Source organism: Trichomonas vaginalis, chromosome V, assembly GCF_026262505.1.
Source record: "Trichomonas vaginalis G3 chromosome V, whole genome shotgun sequence".
Classification (NCBI taxonomy): domain Eukaryota; phylum Parabasalia; order Trichomonadida; family Trichomonadidae; genus Trichomonas; species Trichomonas vaginalis.
In genome coordinates, this window is record NC_067207.1 from 4,566,058 (window position 1) to 4,587,346 (window position 21,289).

The 21,289-nt window shown below is 35.1% G+C and overlaps 14 protein-coding genes and 1 pseudogene across 15 annotated transcripts, besides 13 other annotated features; 5 read left to right on the plus strand and 10 right to left on the minus strand.

Annotated features, from left to right (window-relative positions):
* Nucleotides 1-14,114: part of a mobile genetic element that runs on past the window's edge.
* Nucleotides 95-203: a mobile genetic element.
* Nucleotides 350-454: a mobile genetic element.
* Nucleotides 596-704: a mobile genetic element.
* Nucleotides 825-889: a mobile genetic element.
* On the plus strand, nucleotides 1,146-1,635 carry TVAGG3_0278250 (uncharacterized protein; the record flags this gene model as incomplete). Its single annotated transcript, XM_051228765.1, has 1 exon — nucleotides 1,146-1,635. A coding segment is annotated over one exon (490 nt), but the record flags the coding sequence as incomplete, so codon positions are not given.
* On the plus strand, nucleotides 2,109-2,381 carry TVAGG3_0278260 (Poxvirus D5 protein-like family; the record flags this gene model as incomplete). Its single annotated transcript, XM_051228766.1, has 1 exon — nucleotides 2,109-2,381. One exon carries the CDS (start codon nucleotides 2,109-2,111, stop codon nucleotides 2,379-2,381), a length of 273 nt encoding a protein of 90 aa, XP_051098496.1.
* Nucleotides 2,420-2,839, plus strand: TVAGG3_0278270 (protein of unknown function, DUF4108 family; the record flags this gene model as incomplete). Its single annotated transcript, XM_051228767.1, has 1 exon — nucleotides 2,420-2,839. One exon carries the CDS (start codon nucleotides 2,420-2,422, stop codon nucleotides 2,837-2,839), a length of 420 nt encoding a protein of 139 aa, XP_051098497.1.
* TVAGG3_0278280 (uncharacterized protein) lies at nucleotides 2,856-3,131 on the minus strand (the record flags this gene model as incomplete). The annotated part of the gene is made up of 1 exon (XM_051228768.1): nucleotides 2,856-3,131. A coding segment is annotated over one exon (276 nt), but the record flags the coding sequence as incomplete, so codon positions are not given.
* On the plus strand, nucleotides 3,942-4,226 carry TVAGG3_0278290 (protein of unknown function, DUF4106 family; the record flags this gene model as incomplete). Its single annotated transcript, XM_051228769.1, has 1 exon — nucleotides 3,942-4,226. One exon carries the CDS (start codon nucleotides 3,942-3,944, stop codon nucleotides 4,224-4,226), a length of 285 nt encoding a protein of 94 aa, XP_051098499.1.
* On the minus strand, nucleotides 6,158-7,054 carry TVAGG3_0278300 (organellar and viral DNA polymerase type B; the record flags this gene model as incomplete). Its single annotated transcript, XM_051228770.1, has 1 exon — nucleotides 6,158-7,054. One exon carries the CDS (start codon nucleotides 7,052-7,054, stop codon nucleotides 6,158-6,160), a length of 897 nt encoding a protein of 298 aa, XP_051098500.1.
* Nucleotides 7,385-8,047, minus strand: TVAGG3_0278310 (uncharacterized protein; the record flags this gene model as incomplete). Its single annotated transcript, XM_051228771.1, has 1 exon — nucleotides 7,385-8,047. One exon carries the CDS (start codon nucleotides 8,045-8,047, stop codon nucleotides 7,385-7,387), a length of 663 nt encoding a protein of 220 aa, XP_051098501.1.
* Nucleotides 8,323-9,183, minus strand: TVAGG3_0278320 (uncharacterized protein; the record flags this gene model as incomplete). The annotated part of the gene is made up of 1 exon (XM_051228772.1): nucleotides 8,323-9,183. One exon carries the CDS (start codon nucleotides 9,181-9,183, stop codon nucleotides 8,323-8,325), a length of 861 nt encoding a protein of 286 aa, XP_051098502.1.
* TVAGG3_0278330 (DNA/RNA polymerases family) lies at nucleotides 9,240-9,698 on the minus strand (the record flags this gene model as incomplete). The annotated part of the gene is made up of 1 exon (XM_051228773.1): nucleotides 9,240-9,698. The coding sequence occupies one exon, from the start codon at nucleotides 9,696-9,698 to the stop codon at nucleotides 9,240-9,242; it is 459 nt and encodes a 152-aa protein (XP_051098503.1).
* TVAGG3_0278340 (uncharacterized protein) lies at nucleotides 9,730-11,378 on the minus strand (the record flags this gene model as incomplete). The annotated part of the gene is made up of 1 exon (XM_051228774.1): nucleotides 9,730-11,378. A coding segment is annotated over one exon (1,649 nt), but the record flags the coding sequence as incomplete, so codon positions are not given.
* Nucleotides 11,426-12,010, minus strand: TVAGG3_0278350 (phage tail repeat-like family; the record flags this gene model as incomplete). Its single annotated transcript, XM_051228775.1, has 1 exon — nucleotides 11,426-12,010. One exon carries the CDS (start codon nucleotides 12,008-12,010, stop codon nucleotides 11,426-11,428), a length of 585 nt encoding a protein of 194 aa, XP_051098505.1.
* On the minus strand, nucleotides 12,030-12,185 carry TVAGG3_0278360 (uncharacterized protein; the record flags this gene model as incomplete). Its single annotated transcript, XM_051228776.1, has 1 exon — nucleotides 12,030-12,185. One exon carries the CDS (start codon nucleotides 12,183-12,185, stop codon nucleotides 12,030-12,032), a length of 156 nt encoding a protein of 51 aa, XP_051098506.1.
* TVAGG3_0278370 (uncharacterized protein) lies at nucleotides 12,205-12,606 on the minus strand (the record flags this gene model as incomplete). The annotated part of the gene is made up of 1 exon (XM_051228777.1): nucleotides 12,205-12,606. One exon carries the CDS (start codon nucleotides 12,604-12,606, stop codon nucleotides 12,205-12,207), a length of 402 nt encoding a protein of 133 aa, XP_051098507.1.
* A 159-nt stretch (nucleotides 14,115-14,273) lies between the features above and the next one.
* Nucleotides 14,274-14,382: a mobile genetic element.
* A 141-nt stretch (nucleotides 14,383-14,523) lies between these two features.
* Nucleotides 14,524-14,632: a mobile genetic element.
* A 141-nt stretch (nucleotides 14,633-14,773) lies between these two features.
* Nucleotides 14,774-14,882: a mobile genetic element.
* A 141-nt stretch (nucleotides 14,883-15,023) lies between these two features.
* Nucleotides 15,024-15,132: a mobile genetic element.
* A 120-nt stretch (nucleotides 15,133-15,252) lies between these two features.
* Nucleotides 15,253-15,314: a mobile genetic element.
* Nucleotides 15,315-16,676: 1,362 nt separating this feature from the next.
* On the plus strand, nucleotides 16,677-17,515 carry TVAGG3_0278430 (annotated as a pseudogene). The gene has a single exon. A coding segment is annotated over exon 1 (839 nt).
* A 4-nt stretch (nucleotides 17,516-17,519) lies between these two features.
* Nucleotides 17,520-17,762, minus strand: TVAGG3_0278440 (serine threonine-protein phosphatase family; the record flags this gene model as incomplete). The annotated part of the gene is made up of 1 exon (XM_001311746.1): nucleotides 17,520-17,762. One exon carries the CDS (start codon nucleotides 17,760-17,762, stop codon nucleotides 17,520-17,522), a length of 243 nt encoding a protein of 80 aa, XP_001311747.1.
* A 2,873-nt stretch (nucleotides 17,763-20,635) lies between these two features.
* Nucleotides 20,636-20,665: a terminal%2Cinverted (terminal inverted repeat of MuDR-3_TvMULE3 transposon ID:TVAGG3_0278450).
* Nucleotides 20,636-21,199: a mobile genetic element.
* Nucleotides 21,170-21,199: a terminal%2Cinverted (terminal inverted repeat of MuDR-3_TvMULE3 transposon ID:TVAGG3_0278450).
* Nucleotides 21,200-21,289: the final 90 nt, after the last annotated feature.

Below are 21,289 nucleotides of genomic sequence, written 5' to 3' on the forward strand. Positions count from 1 at the left end.
AATTTTTAGCCATTTTGGCTGGGAATTGGAGGGTGAGAGTAGTATTGTATGAAATAATATCTCTCACCCTCCAATTCATCCTATGGCGCCGAAAAAATTTTGGTGAAATGCGACCACATTTCACCAAAATTTCTCGGCGCCATATAGAGAACTAGAGCCTGTGAGGTACTGATACTATCCATGTACCTCGCAGGCTCTAGTTCCAAGCCAAAATGGCTAAAAATTGCCCGCAATTGTTCACATTGCGGGCAATTTTTAGCCATTTTGGCTGGGAATTGGAGGGTGAGAGTAGTATTGTATGAAATAATATCTCTCACCCTCCAATTCATCCTATGGCGCCGAAAAAATTTTTGGTGAAATGCGACCACATTTCACCAAAATTTCTCGGCGCCATATAGAGAACTAGAGCCTGTGAGGTACTGATACTATCCATGTACCTCGCAGGCTCTAGTTCCAAGCCAAAATGGCTAAAAATTGCCCGCAATTGTTCACATTGCGGGCAATTTTTAGCCATTTTGGCTGGGAATTGGAGGGTGAGAGTAGTATTGTATGAAATAATATCTCTCACCCTCCAATTCATCCTATGGCGCCGAAAAAATTTTGGTGAAATGCGACCACATTTCACCAAAATTTCTCGGCGCCATATAGAGAACTAGAGCCTGTGAGGTACTGATACTATCCATGTATCTCGCAGGCTCTAGTTCCAAGCCAAAATGGCTAAAAATTGCCCGCAATTGTTCACATTCCCATCTTTTGTTGGTAAGACGAAGAATATGAAATAAATTATGAAGAAGATAATGATGAATAAAATATCACTTTTTATATTTTTGACACGTAAAGTTGTCACTTTTCTGTCAAACTGTTTTTATCGTTTTCGTATATAACACGAATGCAGAGTTTTCAGCTTTAGTGAACTCAAACACTTTAGCAAACATAAACTTAACCTTAGTTGACGCAAACTTTGTTCCTGTAAAACTTTTATGTCCTATGTATTTGTCAATGACGGCAGAAAGTTTCGAATTGGAAGATGCAACTGGTGAAAGTATTGTACTACAAGAACAACTTCAACAACAAATAGCTCAAGAACAACAAATGCAACAACAAAGTCAAGAATAAAAAAAATATTTTTTTTTATTTTTATAAAAATGTACAGAATAGATGTTTCAGATTTTTATGACTTCCAAGCCTTCAGAAATATGTGTCCATTTAGAGACTATAACAAAGCAGTCGAGAATTTGAAACGTTTAGTCATTTATGTCGACTCTGCCCCAGAATGTTATGTCATGAAAGAATGGGATGTAGTCTTTAACAAACCAAGAGCAACAATAGTTTCAGAACAAGAATGTAGACAGAAACTTAAGAAAATAAAAGTCGTACAAGTTGGTATGAAGATGTTAGATGCTTGGGATATCTTATTGTCAAAGTTAGAAGATTTTTCAGTTCGTGGTATAAAGTTTTATACACCATCTCCAAACTTCTATTCTATCTTCACTGGATATAAATACGAACAAGTAGAATGGAAAGAAAATGTTATAGAAGCTTGGTTAGACCATGTCAAAGAAATTATATGCAATGGAAACGAAAGAGTCTATGAGTATATCTTATGTTGGTTTGCAAACATCTTACAACATCCAAGTGCTAAAAATGAAACTGCTCTCATCATAATTGGAAAACAAGGAACTGGTAAGAACACTTTCTTTACAGATATCTTATGCAAACTGTTAGAGGGCTATTCGAATCCGAATATGACAAACTTAGAAAACATCTGTGGCAAGTTTAACTCCTCAATAGAGAATATGAAACTTATAGTATGTAACGAACTTCAAAGTATAGATACAACAAAAGTTTTGAACTCAGATGCGTTGAAGAGTCTTATAACAGACAAAGTTGGAGTTGTTGAAAGAAAATATAAAGACCAAAGAGTTTGTGAAAATGTTGCAAACTTCGTCATGGTTTCAAACAACGCTGTTCCGATGAAGTTAGAAAGTTCTGACAGAAGATATGTAGTTGTCAGAACGTCAGATTCTCATATGCAAGATACAGAATATTTTGACGACTTAGCAGAAACTTTGACATCTGACTTTTACAACCACTTGTTCTCATATTTCATGACATTAGATATTTCTAAGTTCAATCCAAGACAAATTCCACATACCGAAGAGAGACAAACATTGTTAGAAGCAAACAAGAGTGTATATGAACTGTTCATAGATGAAACTGACTTTGAGTGTTTAGATGAAAGGTCATTGTACGATTCGTATAAACAGTATTGTCAAGAGTATGGTTATATGGCAGCTTCTAAACGTACATTCTTGGCAAATGTCAAAAGTCTTTTAGACATACAGAATGGTGTATATACAAAGAAAAATTTTTCTGAGTAAATTTTTAAAAAAAAATATTTTTTTATCCGATAGAAAAGATGGCAAAATTCATCTCAGTCAACAAGTACATGTCAGGACTTAAAGAAGAACTAGACCCATTCACATATTTGAATGTTTACTTCTACCATTTTGAAAAGTCTACATTTGACAAAGTTTGGAACATCGAACCGGTTAAGTTTGCTATTGTGACTAAAAATGGTGCGAAATTTGAAGACTTAGACATAGAAGGTTTGTTAACAGTCAAAGAAAGTTTTGACAGAAGGTTTTCAAACCTTAAAGAAGGCAAAGCATACAAACTTGTTATACCTTATGAACCAAAGAAAGCAGACGACTATGAATATTATGAGTCTAAAGTTGTAGAAGTTCAAGGTAAATTGGGTAAAAAGATTTTAGAGTCTAAGCCAGTGTTTACTCCTAAAGAGGAAGAGAACATTGACATTGACCCAGAAATGTTCTAAAAATAAAATTTTATTTTTACATGTCAAATTTCTTCTTCGGTGGAACTGGCTCTGGCTCTGGTTCTTTCTTCTCTTCTTCTACTTTCTTTTCTTTCTTTTCTCTCTTCTTCTTTTCTGGTGGAGTTATGTCAAACTTCTCAGAACCATATTTTTGTAAAAGTTCTTTGTCCTTTAATAGCTCTTCTATTCTGTTTTCTATTTCATCTTCAAGAACAGCGCATGTGTCTTCTTTGCATTCTAAGAAGTTTTGTTGGACTTCATCTCTCCAAGAGGCGTCATCTCTGTCAACAAGTCTGTCATTGACAAATTTTAAGACTGCTCTGCTTAATGTTTTATGGTTCTTGTCATATTCCCAGAAACAGAACTTTAGAACAAATTCACCTTTCTTGTTTACACTATGTAAGATTTTATGGTCGACAGATGTTTTGCTGTCGAAAAGCTTGTCTCGAATATAGATAGCGAAATCGCTAGACATTTTGTAAAAGATAAAAGTTTTAATTTTTCTAAAAATATGTTAGAAAAAAAGTTTGCTGACATTGACAAGAAATTTGAGAATGTTTTAAACAAGAACAAGAGGAAGTTGGAAAATGCTCAGATAAAACCCATACATGACAAGTTCTTATTTGCTCAGAATGGTATAACAGGTCTAATTGCACCGCCTGGGTCTGGTAAGACTTTCACTTATCTTAAAATGGCTGCACAACAACAAGAACTAGATGAGAAGAACCCATTCTATGAGTTAGTTGTCATTTGTAGTACTTCTGGTCAATTTGACCAAACCGTAAATTCGTTCAAAGATATTATAAAAAAGTCTAAGTTAGTATGTATAAAAGATACTGAGTTGTTAGATTGGATAAAGAAGTACCAAAGAAGAGTTTTGAAGTACAATGCTATAAATGAGTATATAAATTCGAAGTTTAAAGACCCAAATGAGGAAATGCAGAGAATATTAGAGAAGAAACACTTCAGAAACAAACAGAAAGAGATAGAATACATTTCGAAGAAATTGCAATCTTACGATTGGAAGACTTACCCTCACAGATGTCTTCTTATCTTAGATGACTTTGCTTCTCATCCTTTGTTAAAGAATAGAGAACAAGACATGTGTCGAATTCTTAAGAAGCTCAGACACTTTAACATCTCAGTTGTCATTTGTGTACAGACAGCCAAGAGTTTAAGTAAGGATGTAAAGAGAATACTTACTGACATTGTACTTTTCCCCGGATTGTCCGAAGACGATTTCATGGAACTTATGAAAGAGTCCATGGCAGGTAAGTTTGACAGACATGAACTATGGGAGAAGTACAAAGTCATACAAGACCCTCATACTTCTTTCAGAATTCATATCTACGCAAACAAAGTTCAAATTGTAAAAAGTCAAGCGTAAAAAATGTAAGTGTTTGAGTCTTAGTCTGTTGTGGTGCTGGGGCTGTCGGTTCTTCTGGCTTTGGAATGGACTCGGTTGGTGGTACGTCGGACATTCGTTTGTGTCCTGTCGGAAGGAAGAACTTTTCCTGTCGGAAGGAAAAACTTTTCCTGTTGGAAGGAAAAACTTTTCCTGTTGGAAGGAAAAACTTTTCCTGTTGGAAGGAAAAACTTTTCCTGTTGGAAGGAAAAACTTTTCCTGTTGGAAGGAAAAACTTTTCCTGTCGTTCGACCAAAAAGTTCTCAATTTTCGAAAATTTGAATGGTTTACGGACGGACAACTGGAAAAATTTTTCCTGTTGGAAGGAAAATTTTTTCCTGTCGGAAGGAAAATTTTTTCCTGTTGGAAGGAAGAGTTCTTCCTGTCGGAAGGAAAATTTTTTCCTGTTGGAAGGAAGAGTTCTTCCTGTCGGAAGGAAAATTTTTTCCTGTTGGAAGGAAGAGTTCTTCCAGTTGTCGGGAAATTTTTTTCCTGTCGGAAGGAAGGACTCGGAATGCCAGAAGGACTCGGACAAGACAATTTACCTTATAGAGCTACCTGAGCCATCTGAAGTCAAGACCAAAAATAAACGCTTTACATGTATTTTTCAGCAACTTCGTCAAATAATTTTATAGCACTATCTATCTCATCTACTTCAAACGTTTCTTTACCTTTCGTGGGAGCACCATACCTTTTCTCAAACTTTTCAAGTAGTTCTGTTTCTGCAGCTCTCATATCGTTAACGAACACAACCTTAACTCTATTGACTGTACTGTCATATCTTTGAGTTATATTATATGTTCTTCCTATCTTATATCTCTTTGTATTGAAGTCCTTCGGTTTCTGAACGATGTAAAGTAAGCCTCACTGCAACGTTCCGTATCGAATGAACCATATGTTATGAAATTATATCCAACAACTGGGTCTAACCATAACAAAACTATCGGTATAAGACTTTTGTCTATAAGATATGCTGTAGTTCCATAGAATCTTACCGATATCAAAAGCTCAGGATTTCTTGTCAAAATTTTCTGAGTTGAAGCATTTCTAACCCAGTCGCTTGCTCTCTTTCCAGATGGAGATATAATGTCTGACAAAGAATATTTTTTGTATTTCTTTGAGTATCTTACGTTTAAATCACCTATTCTAACCACTTTGGTCTCATTGTCAATCTTTTTAACTGTTTCAAACTCAGTGTTTGTCATTTCCTGTTCTTACATACAAAATAAAAAAAATATTTTAAAAAACTAGCGTTATTTTTTTATTTTTTCTATCTTGAGGAAATTCATGATTTCATAGAGTTTTTTGACGATTTTCATGAGTTTTAGGCGTTCCTCGGTTTTCCTAGGGACGCAATTTTTTACGATTTTCATAAGCGTAGTATATGGTAAACGTCATTTTTTTACGAAGTGCAAAAGTTCTCTTCGTAAAAATTTCACGATTTTCATAAGCGTAGTATATGGTAAACGTCATTTTTTTACGAAGTGCAAAAGTTCTCTTCGTAAAAAAAATACAGTTATATCATGAAATTTGGTCATTTTTTTCAGCAAAAATATATTTAGGTGTGCCTATGTGCCTATGTGCCTCGGTCAAATGAACTTCTCTTAAAATTACTGACAACATGACATTTTGACAACAACACAGGAAATAGATTTCATCGTATATGTTTTGTCATGATTTCATCGTCAATGAGCGTAAATCAGACAAAATGAGTTTTGGTTGAAAAAACAGGTGGAGCCAAAAATGGCTCGACCTCAAAACAAGCATTTTGTGAAGAATATACCAACCGCCGGAATTCCGGCGGTTGCTTTTTTTATACAAAATTCAAGAGTTTTGCGTGTTTTCTACGATGTTGTCAAAATGTTTTGTCAATGAGCGTAAATCAGACAAAAATATATTTCTACCATAAAGTTTCACAAGCGTTTTACATGGTATGTACGATGTATACTACTAATCCTAAACAGTTTTGTGGCTTCGATTTCCTCTGTCAGTACATCGAATGTTTTAACAATGCCGAAGGTTTCTTTATATTTCTTCTTGACATCTGAAAGAAGGAAATCGTCAGCTGTTGGATAGTTTTTGTTCAGAAATGTCAACATGTCCATTTTATCTTCTGCTGGTTTCTCTGCTTCTTTCTTTAAGTCAGTGTAGTCTTTTCGCATACGTTCTATCTCTTTGACGGAGTAGTTATATTTCCTTGTTGCTGCTTTACATTTTGAACATTGTGGGTTCATTTTAGCGTTATATTCTGAAACCTTACCTGCAAGTATGACTAAGGCGTAAATGGTTTTCTTTAACTCAAAGGCTGCTGGTTTTATTTGTTCGTTCCATACTTTACCTCTTCTATCTTCATCTCTTATCTGCCATACACACTCAGCAACTAACGAAACAAAGTTGTCGTAGGTCTTAAACTCCTCCGATTTATATATGTCCATGAAATATACCATGTCGCAGTCTTTGTGGTTGCAATGAAATCCAAGAAACTCATAGTTTACCTTACGTATGAACTTCTTGGTTTCAACTGAGTCAGTTGGTTTCACTTCTATTTCATCGAATTCAGGAATAGTGAGCTTTTGTTGTTGGATTTCAGGAAGTTTAGGTAGATGGTCAATAATATCCTGCATTTCATAAAGATATTCTTCATTTGTTTCATCTTTCGCAGTGCAATCTAAATCTCCTTGGAGAAGTTCTTGCTTTATCTTCTGGATTTCTGTTTCGAAAGTATATGAAGAAGGAATGAAGCTTTTCATCTCTACTAACATTGAAGTTGGGTTCATGACTAAAGAGTTTGGTGCTGTTGTTGCTAACATGTTCTTACAATAAAAATAAAAAAATATTTTTTTTAAAAAAAACTAAAATATATTTCAGCACCAAAATTCAAGAGTTTTGGTTGAAAAATACGGTGGGGCCACTTTTGGCTCGACCTCAAAACAAGCATTTGTGATGAATATACCAACCGCCGGAATTCCGACGGTTGCTTTTTTTATACAAAATTCAAGAGTTTTGCGTGTTTCCTGGACTGTTGTCAAAATGTCATGTTGTCACACTTTTTCAGAGAAGTTAAAATTACCTGGTGACCTGGTGACCTGGTTCCACCTAAAATATATTTTTGCCGAATTCAATAAAAAAAAATGGTTCATTTACTCACAATATTTTTGTACAAAAGGACCCCAAACTTTTAACCTCTCTTCTGCAGCTTCTAATGAAATTTTAGCGAGTTCATATTCTCTAAATTCTCTCTTTAAATCTTCTTGTTCCCATTGGTCTAGTTCGTATGAAGAGTCTCTATAACCAGAACATATCTCACGTTCATGTTCTATTTGTTTTTCATGCATTTTTCTAACTTCTTCTTCGAACAAAGGTTTTGCATTCTCTACTGTATCTTCAAGTTCTTCTTCATCTAATTTCTCATGAACTTTCTTGTCTATGGAGTCCAGAATTTTTCCAACTGCTATACAATATTTTGGAGAAGCCCACATTGCTATATAGTTTACGAGTCTTGGGTCTACATACGTTCCTCTAACCTGTTTGATTTCATCCGGAATTCCTGCATGAACTTTGTATAAAAAGCAACCGCCGGAATTCCGGCGGTTGGTATATTCTTCACAAAATGCCGTATAATACTCTTCCCAGGACTTATTTTCCAACAACTTTCTAAAGTCTTTCCTAAACTGCTGACACATATTTGTTACATTTATATAACCATCCTTGTCTCTACGTAAGACTTCAATACCGTTATAGGTGCCTTTTGTGAATGTTTCGCCATTAGATTTGTTCGTGAACGTTTTTGCTTCGACTGTCATTTCTGTTCTTACAATAAAAATAAAAAATATTTTTGAGTGGCTTAACCGTCGGACATTCGTTTGTGGCTCGACCTCAAAACAAGCATTTTATGAAGAATATACCAACCGCCGGAATTCCGGCGGTTGCTTTTTCAGCACAAAATTCATGAGTTTTGTGTGTTTTCTACGATGTTGTCAAAATGTCGTGTTGTCACACTTTTTCAGAGAAGTTCATTTGACCGAGGCACATGGGCACATAGGCACACCTAAAAAAACATCTAACCAAAACTCATTTTTCAATACTTTTTCAGCACTTTTCCGTAGTTGTATATGAAAGACAATTCGAGATAAAAGTCATAGTACAATGGAATAATATGCTGCACACCGTTTGTTGTGAACCAAACTTGAAAGTCAGAGAAACTGTTACTAGGTGGTTCGTAGAATTTAGAAGCAAAGTCATAAAAGTCCTTACCAATACAAAGAAAACTGTTGTTGCTTGAACTGAAACTTGCATGACACATGACATTTTGAGGGTCAAACACGTTTCTATAAACTGTCAAATCTGCTGGTGGAAGTATAAAATTAAATGGACCATCTGGTGGTAATGGTTCGTTCTGGTTTAGTAACCGAAGAAATTGTGCCCAAGAACGTTTGTCTACTTTCCAAAATAAAAACTCTGTATCTCTTGGAGGGTTAATTTCAATCTTTTGAAATGAAACTGTGGAGTTCATCTTGTCATATTCTAGTTTCAGATAGTATGTTCCATTTAGTAAAGAGTGGTATTTTTCTTGAAATTCCCAGTAGTATTTGTTCATTTGAGTTTGAAAGTCATTTAGAGTTTTCTCAAGACTTTCGTCTGAACGAACTGTAAAGATTTTCATTTCGTCAAATTTTTCTATTAGACCATCAGAACCTTTATACTGACCATGAAAATATACTGCGAACATGAAGGCATTCGTTCTATTTGAAAACAAAACTCTTCTAAATCCTATTGCCTTTGCATCTGAAGGACTTTGAAGCCAACGAATTGGATAGTCAAACCTGTAAGAACGGGATGAAATTTCTTCATCTGATATAGTCCTACCGGCATTTGTGAAGATATAGTCTAACGGTTTTGTATCTGCTACTTTTGTTCTTTGTTTTTCAACCTGAAGCATTTCATATATGTAAAAATATACTGTTTTAAAAAATGTTTTTACTTCATGCAATGTTTTTATTTCATGCAATGTTTTATTTCTGTGCCATCTTCTTTAACACCCCAATACTTACGCTTGGAGAGGACATGAACTTCGGTGAAAATTTTGTCCAATTTGAATTGACCCATCTTTTCACCGACCATTCCCATTTCAATGAGTTTGTTATAGCCTTCCTCGTTCGTCATGAGCGCGTCGATGTTCTCGTAGTATACCACTACTTTGGATTTGACTTCGGAGAAGAATTTGTTGTAGTTGTCAAGGACTGCCTTTGCGAACTGAGGGTAAGACCAATGTTCGACAATAGGTTTTAATGTGGTTACTAAGCCACTTTGACCTTCGGTGAACTCGTACTTCAAAACAAAAGGAGAAAACCTTTCAACAAAGTTGTCGACCTTCTCATAGTGTTTACTCTTCATCTCTTGAGGTTTCTTAATGGAATATCCCCATGTCGAATTCATAAGCAATTTGAGTGTCATTGCAAGTTTGGGGTTTGAAGCTTTCCTAATATCATACATTTGTTGTATGACTTTTCCAACTGTATAGTTCCTTCCCGGGAACTCGCCGTCTTCGTTTGGAATTCCAGTCGGAATATATTGGACAAACCTCATGTACGCAGCGTTAAGGTCGACATAGTATATCTTTTCGTTTGAGTCGAACTTGTCGCAACCAATTGGTCCAGTTTGTGGAAATTCAAGTGAGTCTCTTATCTTCTGAGATACCTCCCCTGTTATCTCATAAACATCGTCAAAGCAACCTGTTTCATATAAAACTTTCTGACCTAACTCAGATGCTCTCCAATACAATTTGACGTCAATTGGATGTCTCAATGGAAGTTTGTTTATAGCATCTTGAAGTTCTTGCAACCTCATTGGAAGTTCTTCTGGTTCAGGTTGGTATCCGAACAATCCAACCCCTTTTGGAACTGTGTACTTCTTTTGTGCTAGAACTTTGTCTGGAACAACTTTTGGTCTTGCTAACAATGAAAAGTTTGTTTCGTCTTTTGGTACAAAAGTTTCTGTCAGCTTGTCATCTGGAATTGGTTCCAACAAACCTTTCTCGAAAAGAATGTTAACAGCTCTGACAGTGTTGCACTTACCTTTTCCGAACAATGGGTTTGTAAGACTTTCGTTCAACATGAAGTGGTTGTGGACAATTGCAATCTTCAACCATGGCAATTTGAAGTCAACAACATAGTCGTCATGTGAAGAACCTTTAGCTGTAGGTATGTTGACTCGGATATTGACATTTGCCAACGGTGCAATTTTTGCCAATTGACCTCTGAGAATGTACCTTGTCTTCACACATGACTCAAGATACTTCATCTTCTCATCTGTAACAAGACCAGAGTTCCTGAGACATGTAAGAATGCAAGGTTCGTTGACAATTGTTTCAATTGAATTGTAAATTCCATACCTTGTCAAGTCAATGTCAGACTTATTTATGAAGGGGAAGTATCCTGCATGTTGTCTGACTGCTTGAGGGTTAGGTTGGTACCATTCGAACTTGACACTTGCAATTCCTTCAATCGCATTCAAAATATCCGAGTCGGAGTCAACCATTTGTTCTCTCTTTGTAGTCTTGAAAGCGTCAAGAAGTTTTGCGGCTGTTTGTTCATTGCCATATGCATAGTAAATGTGACCGTCCAAATCTGTGATGGTCAATCTGAGATTGTGTCCTTTCTTATTTCCGTCTTGAATTGCAGCAAGTACACCCATGAGGCCTTCTTTGTTCTTTCCTTCGTCAAAGTTTACTGTAAAGGTTCGACCAGATGTAATTTGACTTCTAACTTCACGATACTTCTCATATGCATATCTTGTTCTTTCCATGGGAGCATGTGCGTCTTCACCTTTTCCTTTTTTCCTTCTTAAAGGATACAATTGTTCGTCATGTTTCCAGTAGAATCTGGCAAAGCCGTCGTGTCCTTCAACTTGAGGCTCACTAACATCGAAAGGCATGTCCATAAAACGCTCTTCTTCTAACCTCTCTAGTCTGTTTGGATAATTGGCGCGTGCTGTTTCTAAGTCCATTTCATAGCGAAGACCAGCCAGTTTGTCATAGACTTTTATGGGTCTTCCCTTCCTATATTTAAAATTCTTTGAAACTCTCCAGCCATATCTTTCTAACTCTGCTTTTATTCTAGCAGACCTTCTGTCCATTCTATGTGGGGGCATTTTTATAAAAATAAAAAATATATTTTTTCTCTTTACTTTACATAACCACCTGCTGCCATAAGTCTTTGACGCCAACCCATACCAGCTAATGAAGGTTGACTTGGTTTAGTTTCCAAACTAAACTTTGGTTTTGGTTTATCTTCAGTTTTTGGTTTCTCTTCTTCTATCGGTTTTTCGTCACTTTTCGGTTCCTCTGACTTTACTTCACTTGCAGGAACAGTTGTGTCGTCAACATCTTCATAAATATCATATGCCATTTGTTTTTGTTTTCCTTTCAACTTTTTGTGTTTGTTGTAAAGTTTAGAATATTTCGACTCTAAGTCAATGAGATGTTCTATAATGAACTGTTGGTCAGTGAAGTAAACTTTTCCATCTGTTGTCTCGAAAGCTCCTTCAGACTTTAATATTTTATTTGTGAGAGTCTGTTTCTTTTTTGAGATACTAGCCGTTCCATTTTTATGAAAAGTGACTTTGTAGTTGGGGTTTGTATTTCCAGACCTCACACTTTCTATTATTGAATTTTTCTCTTCATCTGTAAGTTCTTTGACAGGTTTTGACAATGGTTCTGAACTTTTTGTTTGTGGTGTCAAATCTACCGTTTCAACTTCTTCGGTCATTTCATCTCAGTAAAAAATTTTAGTTTGGTTTGTTTTCAACTGGTTGTTGAGGTTTTTTAAGTCGGTCTAAAACTTCCTGAGGTATAGGAAGAACTTGACAAACACGTGGTGGTGTAACTGCTGGAAGCCGACAAATCCATCTTGAACCCATTTGTCTCAATGCTGTATTGTTCATTTCATCTCAGTAAAAAATTTTACATTCCCCACGTTTGAGGTGGTTGCGGTTGGTTGTTGTTTACCCACTGTTGTGCATGGTTATATCCTCTGTTAAAGAATCTTTCACCTTGGTCCATATAGTGTCCTGCTTGGTTATAGTAGTCATTTGCTTTGTTATAGTAGTTTCCTGCTTGTCTTCCTACATTGTCCATCCATCCTTGAACTTTTCCTCTTGTTTCAGGATTTGGAATAAGATTTGCTGCATCTCGTGCTACATCCCAACCTTTCTGTACAGTTTGTATAATAGGTTGTGCTTTCTCTTTCAGTATACCTAATGTACTCAAAATCTTCCTTCCAACTCCAAATACACCTCTGGCTATTGTTCCCACTGCGGGCAAAAATCTGGATGCGACTCCTGCTAACGCGCCAAATAAACCCATTTCTTATGGGTTAAAAAATGACGAATCCAAACAAGGACCCCTATGTTTCTAAGGCAACAAAGAAAGCACTCATGGTAAAAATCTTTAGTTCAACACCAAATGCTTGGTTTATGGATATCTTGGAAAACATTCCGAGAGTTAGAACAGATGGACCACCATACTGGCTAATATTTGTCGGTCAAAACACAAGATACTGTGAAGCCATACCATTACAGTCCAAAAATATTTTAGATGTGAAAACTGCTTTGACAATATTCGTTGACAAATACCATCCAACAAAACTGACATCTGACTACGAAAGTTCTTTCAAATCAGACGATATTAAAAACTATCTGCGTTCAAAAAATGTAAACCAATATTTCATTGTCGACCAAAACCATTCTGCTCTTGGTGTCATTGACGGTTGTATAAAAATGTTAAGAGACTTAAACCAACCACAAGGTGGTGAGGTAGATGAAATGTCATATGACGACAAGTACAGACATTTCTCCATGGCAAAGATGAGACAAGTTTTAAATATTTACAATAGCCGTAAACAAAAAGGTTTGGGAAACCACTCCCCCGAAGAAATGAAAAACAACCCTGACTTAGAGAAAGACTATATATTTAACAATTTAGTCAAAAGAGACAAACAAGAAAGAATGCCGGGCTTCAAACTTCAGAAAGGCGACAAAGTAAAAATAGAAATACCTAAACGCGACCCATATGAAAATACTATTGACTATGACAACAACAAGTACCCGACAGGTACTCACGTTCGTGTTCGTAAAAATAGAAGAAAGTATACAAGAGAATATTATGAAGTTTTAGGCAAACATGGCAAAATGTACAGACTGCAAGCAGAAGATAAAACTACTATTGTCAGACCTCGTTTCAAACTTGTCAAAGTTCAAGGTGGTATACTTTCAAAGACAGTTCCTAACAAATATAAGACAACTCCTGACGAATATGCTAAAGAAGTTGAAAATGACGACTAAGCAATTCTATACCATGCACAAACTGTCATGTAAGGTGGCATGTATTTTTTACCTCGTCCCGTTGTTTGCGTATACCCTGAAACGCGATGTGTATGGTTTCCTCCTCCCTCAGTGTTACTCCAGAAACAATCTATAGCAAACTTAACGTTGTCTTTAACATCATATCCTTTACCTTTTGTCATTGCTGACCAATCCCAATATCTATGCTTATGCCAACCTGCTTGAGATGTACTTAAATCTACGTAGTGACTATGCGCAGGTAAGTTTTCACCTGAAATCGTTTTACTTCCACCTGTTTCCTTTGAAGAGTTTGCACAATACAAAAACCTTTCGAGTATTTGTTCCCATGCACCAACACCAAACATTGCTTGAGGACCTCTTTCATCCATAGATGTATAAATAGAACCTACTGGGTTCATTAAATCAAACATATGAGATATTATAGGATTGTCTCTTTTGAACTTAAGATATAGTGCAACTATTTCAGGTTTCTTCTGGTTTGTGTCAGAATATTTTTTATAATATTCTTATATACGAAAAAAAGAGATCTGACATTGTGTCAGATCTCAGTAAAAGTGACATTTACATGTCAAAAAAATAGAATGAGTTTAAGTAATTAAAATTGAGGGTGAGAGTAGTATTGTATGAAATAATATCTCTCACCCTCCAATTCATCCTATGGCGCCGAAAAAATTTTGGTGAAATGCGACCACATTTCACCAAAATTTCTCGGCGCCATATAGAGAACTAGAGCCTGTGAGGTACTGATACTATCCATGTACCTCGCAGGCTCTAGTTCCAAGCCAAAATGGCTAAAAATTGCCCGCAATTGTTCACATTGCGGGCAATTTTTAGCCATTTTGGCTGGGAATTGGAGGGTGAGAGTAGTATTGTATGAAATAATATCTCTCACCCTCCAATTCATCCTATGGCGCCGAAAAAATTTTGGTGAAATGCGACCACATTTCACCAAAATTTCTCGGCGCCATATAGAGAACTAGAGCCTGTGAGGTACTGATACTATCCATGTACCTCGCAGGCTCTAGTTCCAAGCCAAAATGGCTAAAAATTGCCCGCAATTGTTCACATTGCGGGCAATTTTTAGCCATTTTGGCTGGGAATTGGAGGGTGAGAGTAGTATTGTATGAAATAATATCTCTCACCCTCCAATTCATCCTATGGCGCCGAAAAAATTTTGGTGAAATGCGACCACATTTCACCAAAATTTCTCGGCGCCATATAGAGAACTAGAGCCTGTGAGGTACTGATACTATCCATGTACCTCGCAGGCTCTAGTTCCAAGCCAAAATGGCTAAAAATTGCCCGCAATTGTTCACATTGCGGGCAATTTTTAGCCATTTTGGCTGGGAATTGGAGGGTGAGAGTAGTATTGTATGAAATAATATCTCTCACCCTCCAATTCATCCTATGGCGCCGAAAAAATTTTGGTGAAATGCGACCACATTTCACCAAAATTTCTCGGCGCCATATAGAGAACTAGAGCCTGTGAGGTACTGATACTATCCATGTACCTCGCAGGCTCTAGTTCCAAGCCAAAATGGCTAAAAATTGCCCGCAATTGTTCACATTCCCATCTTTTGTTGGTAAGACGAAGAATATGAAATAAATTATGAAGAAGATAATGATGAATAAAATATCACTTTTTATATTTTTGACACGTAAAGTTGTCACTTTTCTGTCAAACCGTTTTTATCGTTTTCGTATATAACAATATAATCTTATGTTTTCAGGGTAGGTAAAGTCTTGACTATAATATTTATTTCTGTCATCTTCATAATAGTATACTATTCTCGTTTTTTCTATTGCATTATATCTTTTATATCTATAATATTCTAAATATAATGTTTGCTTTTTTGGGTCTACATGTGGTGTTTTGTCGTCATCTCCATACTTATAATAATATGGTGCTGGAGATGGGTCAGGCAATGTCATATCTGCCATTTCATAAACTCTTAAATATTTCTTTTGTTCGTCTCCATATAAGTTTAAGTAGCAGTTGTTGTCTAATGGAACTTTAACTTGTGTACCATCGTTCTTTATATAGCTTACATACATTTCATTGTTATTTTTCGGAATGAGTTTATACCGTATACCATTTTTTAAGGAATGTACAAACTCCCATCTAAAATATTTGTTTTCTTCATTGACAGAAAAGTCACCAACCATAGTTTCAATATTTTTTGTTGTTCCAACTAAACTTTGGTATATTTCATTGACATATGTTTTATCTGCTTTCTTCTCTAACTCACTAGCCACATATGTTTTGTCTGCTTTTTTATCTAACTCACTAGCCACATATGTTTTGTCTGCTTTTTTATCTAACTCACTAGCCACATATGTTTTATCTGCTTTCTTCTCTAACTCACTAGCCACATATGTTTTATCTGCTTTAAGGTCTAAACATTCTGAAACCCATCCTGTATCGGCTTTAGTTTTTAAAATCTTCGATGTCCGTTCATGGTACCAGTCAACCCTTTCTTTCATTTCGTTATCTTTTTCATCCACATATTCCTTATCCGCCTTCTTCACTAACACACTAGCCACCCATCCCTTGTCTGCTTTCATGTTTAAGGTTTCTTGTAAGTTTGTAATATTTGCAATGGTATGTGTATGAGTCTTTTTAGAATATTCTTTGTCAGCTCTTGTCACTTCACTTGACATTTTATTGTCAACATATGTTTTGTCCGCTAGTTCAGGATGAGTATGTTCTTTCGTTGCATATGTTGCATCTGCTCTGTCATGTTCTTTTGCTATTGCATCGTCTACATACTCTTTGTCAGCTTTGTTGTCAACATCTGCTTTCAAAAGAAGTTCTTTTATAGGTTTCTCGTTTAAGGTTCCTTTTGTTGGATTTATACAAACAGTATGGTTCTTGTTGTCTTGAAACAGAAACTCATCTGTCATTGGGTTTAATGTCAGTTTTAAGCTTCCTTCTTTCAATGACTCAGATATCTTAGAATAGTTTGAAAAGTTTGTTGTGTTCTTATTTAGAGCTTGCAAAATGAGTTGTCGGTTGTGTTTTATTTCTCTCATAGACGCTGTTTCATTTGACATTTTTATTCTAGATAAAAAATGCTTCCAATAGAAAAGGAAACTTCTAGAGTTGCTACAACTAAACCATTAGATGAACTTTTTACGAATGTCGGTCAAAAGTTTGAGACAGAGACCGTAAAGCATGAAGGCTATCGTTTTGACTACCCGTTAAGATGGCTAAGAGACCCATCTGTCACAAAAGCTATTGGCTTTCGTAGAATGAAGTTCATTTCAGAAGCCATACATGGTTTCCCATTTACGGTCGGTTTTGAAGTTCGATACTATAAAAAGAAAAACGTACGTATGAGAAATTTGAACAGGGAAAACTTTTACAAGTGAATTTGCTTGTAAACTTAGAAACAACTCTTCAAGCTTTTCAAGAAAAATAAACGATATCTATTATGCAAACCAGTACAACATTGACGAAGGAGAGTACCATCTCGATATTATATATGACAGGAAAAATGCAACTGTTAAATTCAATAAAATAGAAGACCTTGGAGAAACGTTTATATTTCTACAAAATATAACAACTTGGCATGGCATAGATTTTTGAGGATGTTAAATCAGCCTGCATGGTATCCAGTACACCGGGACTATTATGAAGTCTCAAACCCTAATGGAACATATGAAAATGTTTTCGACTCTGACGCTATTATAGTTCATGCTTCATTTTCTGGTGCACAAAACTCTTTTTTATGCTTGGCAAATGACTTTTACGAAAAACCTACAAAGCTATATGAACCACCGAGTGGAAGTATTTCAGACTTTCAAGTATGGTTTACAACAGATGGAAGAAAGAGAATAGTTCCATTATATATGCATTTTACTTAGAACTTAGTTTCATATACAACTACTATCGAACGGTAAAAATATAATTTTTTAATACGGTTGAGGTGTTGGATTTGGTTGCCAACTTGACTGTGGTGCAGGTTCAGGCTGTTGTATAACAGGAGCTTGTTCTTCTGGTTCAGGGTCTTTAGGTATAATACCAACGAACTGACCTACTCTTTTACCAATATTTTTGACTCCGTTCCAAATTCCTCTTCCGACAGATTTTATTCCATTCCATATACCTCTTCCAACATTTCGAAAGAAGTTTCCTATTCTTCCAAAGAAACCCATTTTACTATATGTAAAAATCTAATGTCCGCCTAGTCTCTTACGTTTCCTTCTGAGTTCCATTGCATTCTTTAACTGGAGCTCATACATTCTATTTCTCCTCTGGTAGAAAACATACTCTGGGTCAACTCCTGTGTTCGCGTCATCTGCATAGAGTTGTTTATATCCCACTTCAGGGTTTGTATAAAACTCTTTCCATCTCATATTTGCATACCATGGTGGCAAACCTAACGCAGCGTCATTTGACATGGCAGTTTGCATTTGTACATCTGTTGGCACTTGACCAGTTTGCCATTGCAGTTTGTATTCTAACTTCATTTGGAATATTCTCTGGGTTTGGTTGTCCAGGTTGCTGTGCATTCGCTAAGTTCTGTGCGTCCATTTAATATTAGATAAAAATATCTCTTACGAGTACATATGCTGAACATTTGCAGACATTGGTTCATCTTCATATTCTCTGTATCTTTCTGCCACGTCAAATAAGTAAATGACACAATGGAAAAAACCTAAAACAAGTAGTCCTATTTCAAACCACATTTACCTACCAATAAAATTTCTTTGTTGTGACACTTTTTCCGGTTTATAGGACCTCTCTCATATTCTATCCTGTCATATCTAAACTCATAGTCATGTATGTCCTCTAACCATCTCATAACGGTTTCCAAACCACACTTTTATCGATGTAAAGTAAAAGCATGGATGGTTATGTAAAACGTCTAAAGTTTCTAAAGAGTCTCTCAAAGTCCAGTCTACTTGGTATTGAAAATCGTATGTGTTATAGAACGGCGGGTCTACTATAAAGAAAACATTTTCCTTGTTTTTATATTTTTCATACAACTCTGTCCAATGACATCTCACAAACTCTATACCCTCAGTATATTTTTCTATGTCCTCTTTGAAAACCTTTGTATAGTTAAGATATAAAACGTTTGACATAAGTGTTTCAATGTCATGAACTCTTATAGAACCACTATATAATAGTCTAGCAGATATACTATCCCAGTCAATATACTCTGCTTTTTCCAAAACCTCTCTGACAATATTTTTCTTATCTAATGGTATACGTTCCATCTTACCTATAGGTATCTTTTCTTTTAACTCTTTCAATATTTTGTTTGTGTCTGGTATATGTTTGAGACGGTTCATATAGTTGTCGAAGTCATTGCATATAATCTTTGAGTCAGGAAATACAGTATGGCACAGATGGGATATATAGAAACTTCCACCGAACAAGTCTACAAATGTTAGACCATTTGGTAGTTTCTTAAGTTCTCTCAATAGAATATCTTTACATCTACTCTTATTTCCAAAGAAGGGTAACGGTGGTTTTGTAAAATTCATTTTATATATATAATAAAAATGTTTTTTCCTGAAAAGTGACGAAACATGAAAAACATATATAATTTGTGAAAAGTGACATAAAAAGTGTCACCGGCTGGGGTTCGGTCCTCCTCTTGGGTCTTGGGCAAAATTTCTTAGGGGCTAGAAGGGGCGCAGCCCCTGGAAGCCCCACTCACCTGACCCTGATTCTAAGGATAATATCATATTTAAAATAAGAATATACTAGTTTAGGTGGTATAATTTTTTTCGATAAATTTGAGAGCATGTACGTTTAGGGCATCAAAAGTGTCAATTCGCTCAGCGAAAGCTGAGCTAGCTTCGTTCTCGAAAAAATAGGGAAGGAGTGAAAGAGAGTGATACAGATGTTGACACATTCATATCATTTCAACAAATTTTGATCAAATTGAAATTCAATGAAATTCAATTCACTTCATATCCTTCAGTCAGTACATTGACATCCTTCTACATCACAATGATAACTCGTGCTCAATAGTTCTACAACTAACTCAGAAAAAACAAGATTTTCCTTCCAGCTTACAGCTTTTAAAAAGTTTCGATGATAAAAATCACTCTACTCTTGTTTATCGATATGTTGTGATAGTAGGTAAACGTATTCTTATCGATATTAATAAAAATATTTTTTACGAAAATCTGAACCAATTACAGAGTTATTCATAAAGTTTATGATAACTGTAATTACTTCATCTTTGTTTAATATTTGAATAAACAATTTAATTTAATTTGCATAATTTTTTTAGTTGAAAGACAGGAAACTTAGTTGAATTTGTATTATTTTATCGTTCAATTCATTGTATCAGTGAGTGATCCAGATATTTAAGATATTTACAAAAAATTTATTAATTTGATGAACAAATTTTAATCAAAATAGCAAAAAATCTATTTGATAGCTGAAGCAAAACAATAATTTTTATTTCAAGCAAAATCAATTATTTTCATCTAAACGTATAAAATTGTCAATTTTATGAGAATAAATTTAAAATCTCATGAAATATAAAGGAGAGTAATATTTTTCAATTTTCTTTTTTTCTTTGTCTCAAATATTTTCTGTTGGGAATTTTCTTGTTATCAAAAAATAATTTTAATATTTGTTTATTTCATTACATACAATAAAATTTTAAAAACTCTATTTGTTCACAAGAAAATTTTTTCCTTTCATATGAAGAAACATTTTGTTCTCCATTTGATGCTGAGTCTAAATCTCGATTTTTGAATTTTCTTCTTTCCAAATTTCTTTTTTCCAAATTAGAAGTTTAATTCAAATTTTCAATAGTTTATATATTTTCTCAAACCGTCTTAGATTTTCTCACTTTTTAGGGATTTTCTCTCAAAATATACAAAAATAGTAATACCAATACATGTGTCTAATATACTTTAAAACCATCGTGATAAAATTCAAAAACGAAGAGTTCTTCTCTCCAAATTTTTTTCAAAATCAAAAAAATGAGATAAAAAAATGAGGATGTTTTATTGTCGTCTGGAAAAAGTGACAAAATTATTATTGTCGTCTAAAAAGGGAGTAGGGGTAATTTTAGCTAAAAGTGACACATTTGTAAAAAGTGACACACCCGTGAAGGGTGTGATTACCGATCGGTAATTTCGACAGTTTAGAATTTAAAATTTTTTATGGAACTGTTGCGAGTTTCATAAAGAATTTAAGGAATATAAGCAAAGATTTGAATCAAAATCTTAGACCTAAGCCGCTTGCTAAAGTAACTAATTTTAGCTGTCAAATACTTTTGTATTTTGAAGTAAATTAGTATAAATTTGTTTTTACTTTTATTTCGAAAAAGTAACAATAATCGTAAAAGGGTATTGATAGGCTTGCTAAAGTAACTAATTTTAGCTGTCAAATACTTTTGTATTTTGAAGTAAATTAGTATAAATTTGATATTATTTTAACTCCCTTTGAAAACCTCAATTTTCCATACAGAGGGGACGGGAATAGCATCCAATATTCCCTGAGAATGGTTGCGCATTCTCAGTTCCCTCTATATTTCGAACGAAGCTCTCATCGGTCTTTTTTTTTAATACTAAACGTTTTTTTCCCCTGTCACTTTTAGCTAAAATTTGGGTTTGCCTCTAAAAAGGTGACAAATTATTATTGTCGTCTGGAAAAGTGACAAAATTATCATTGTCGTCTAAAAAATAGATTTTTCAAGCATGTTTCG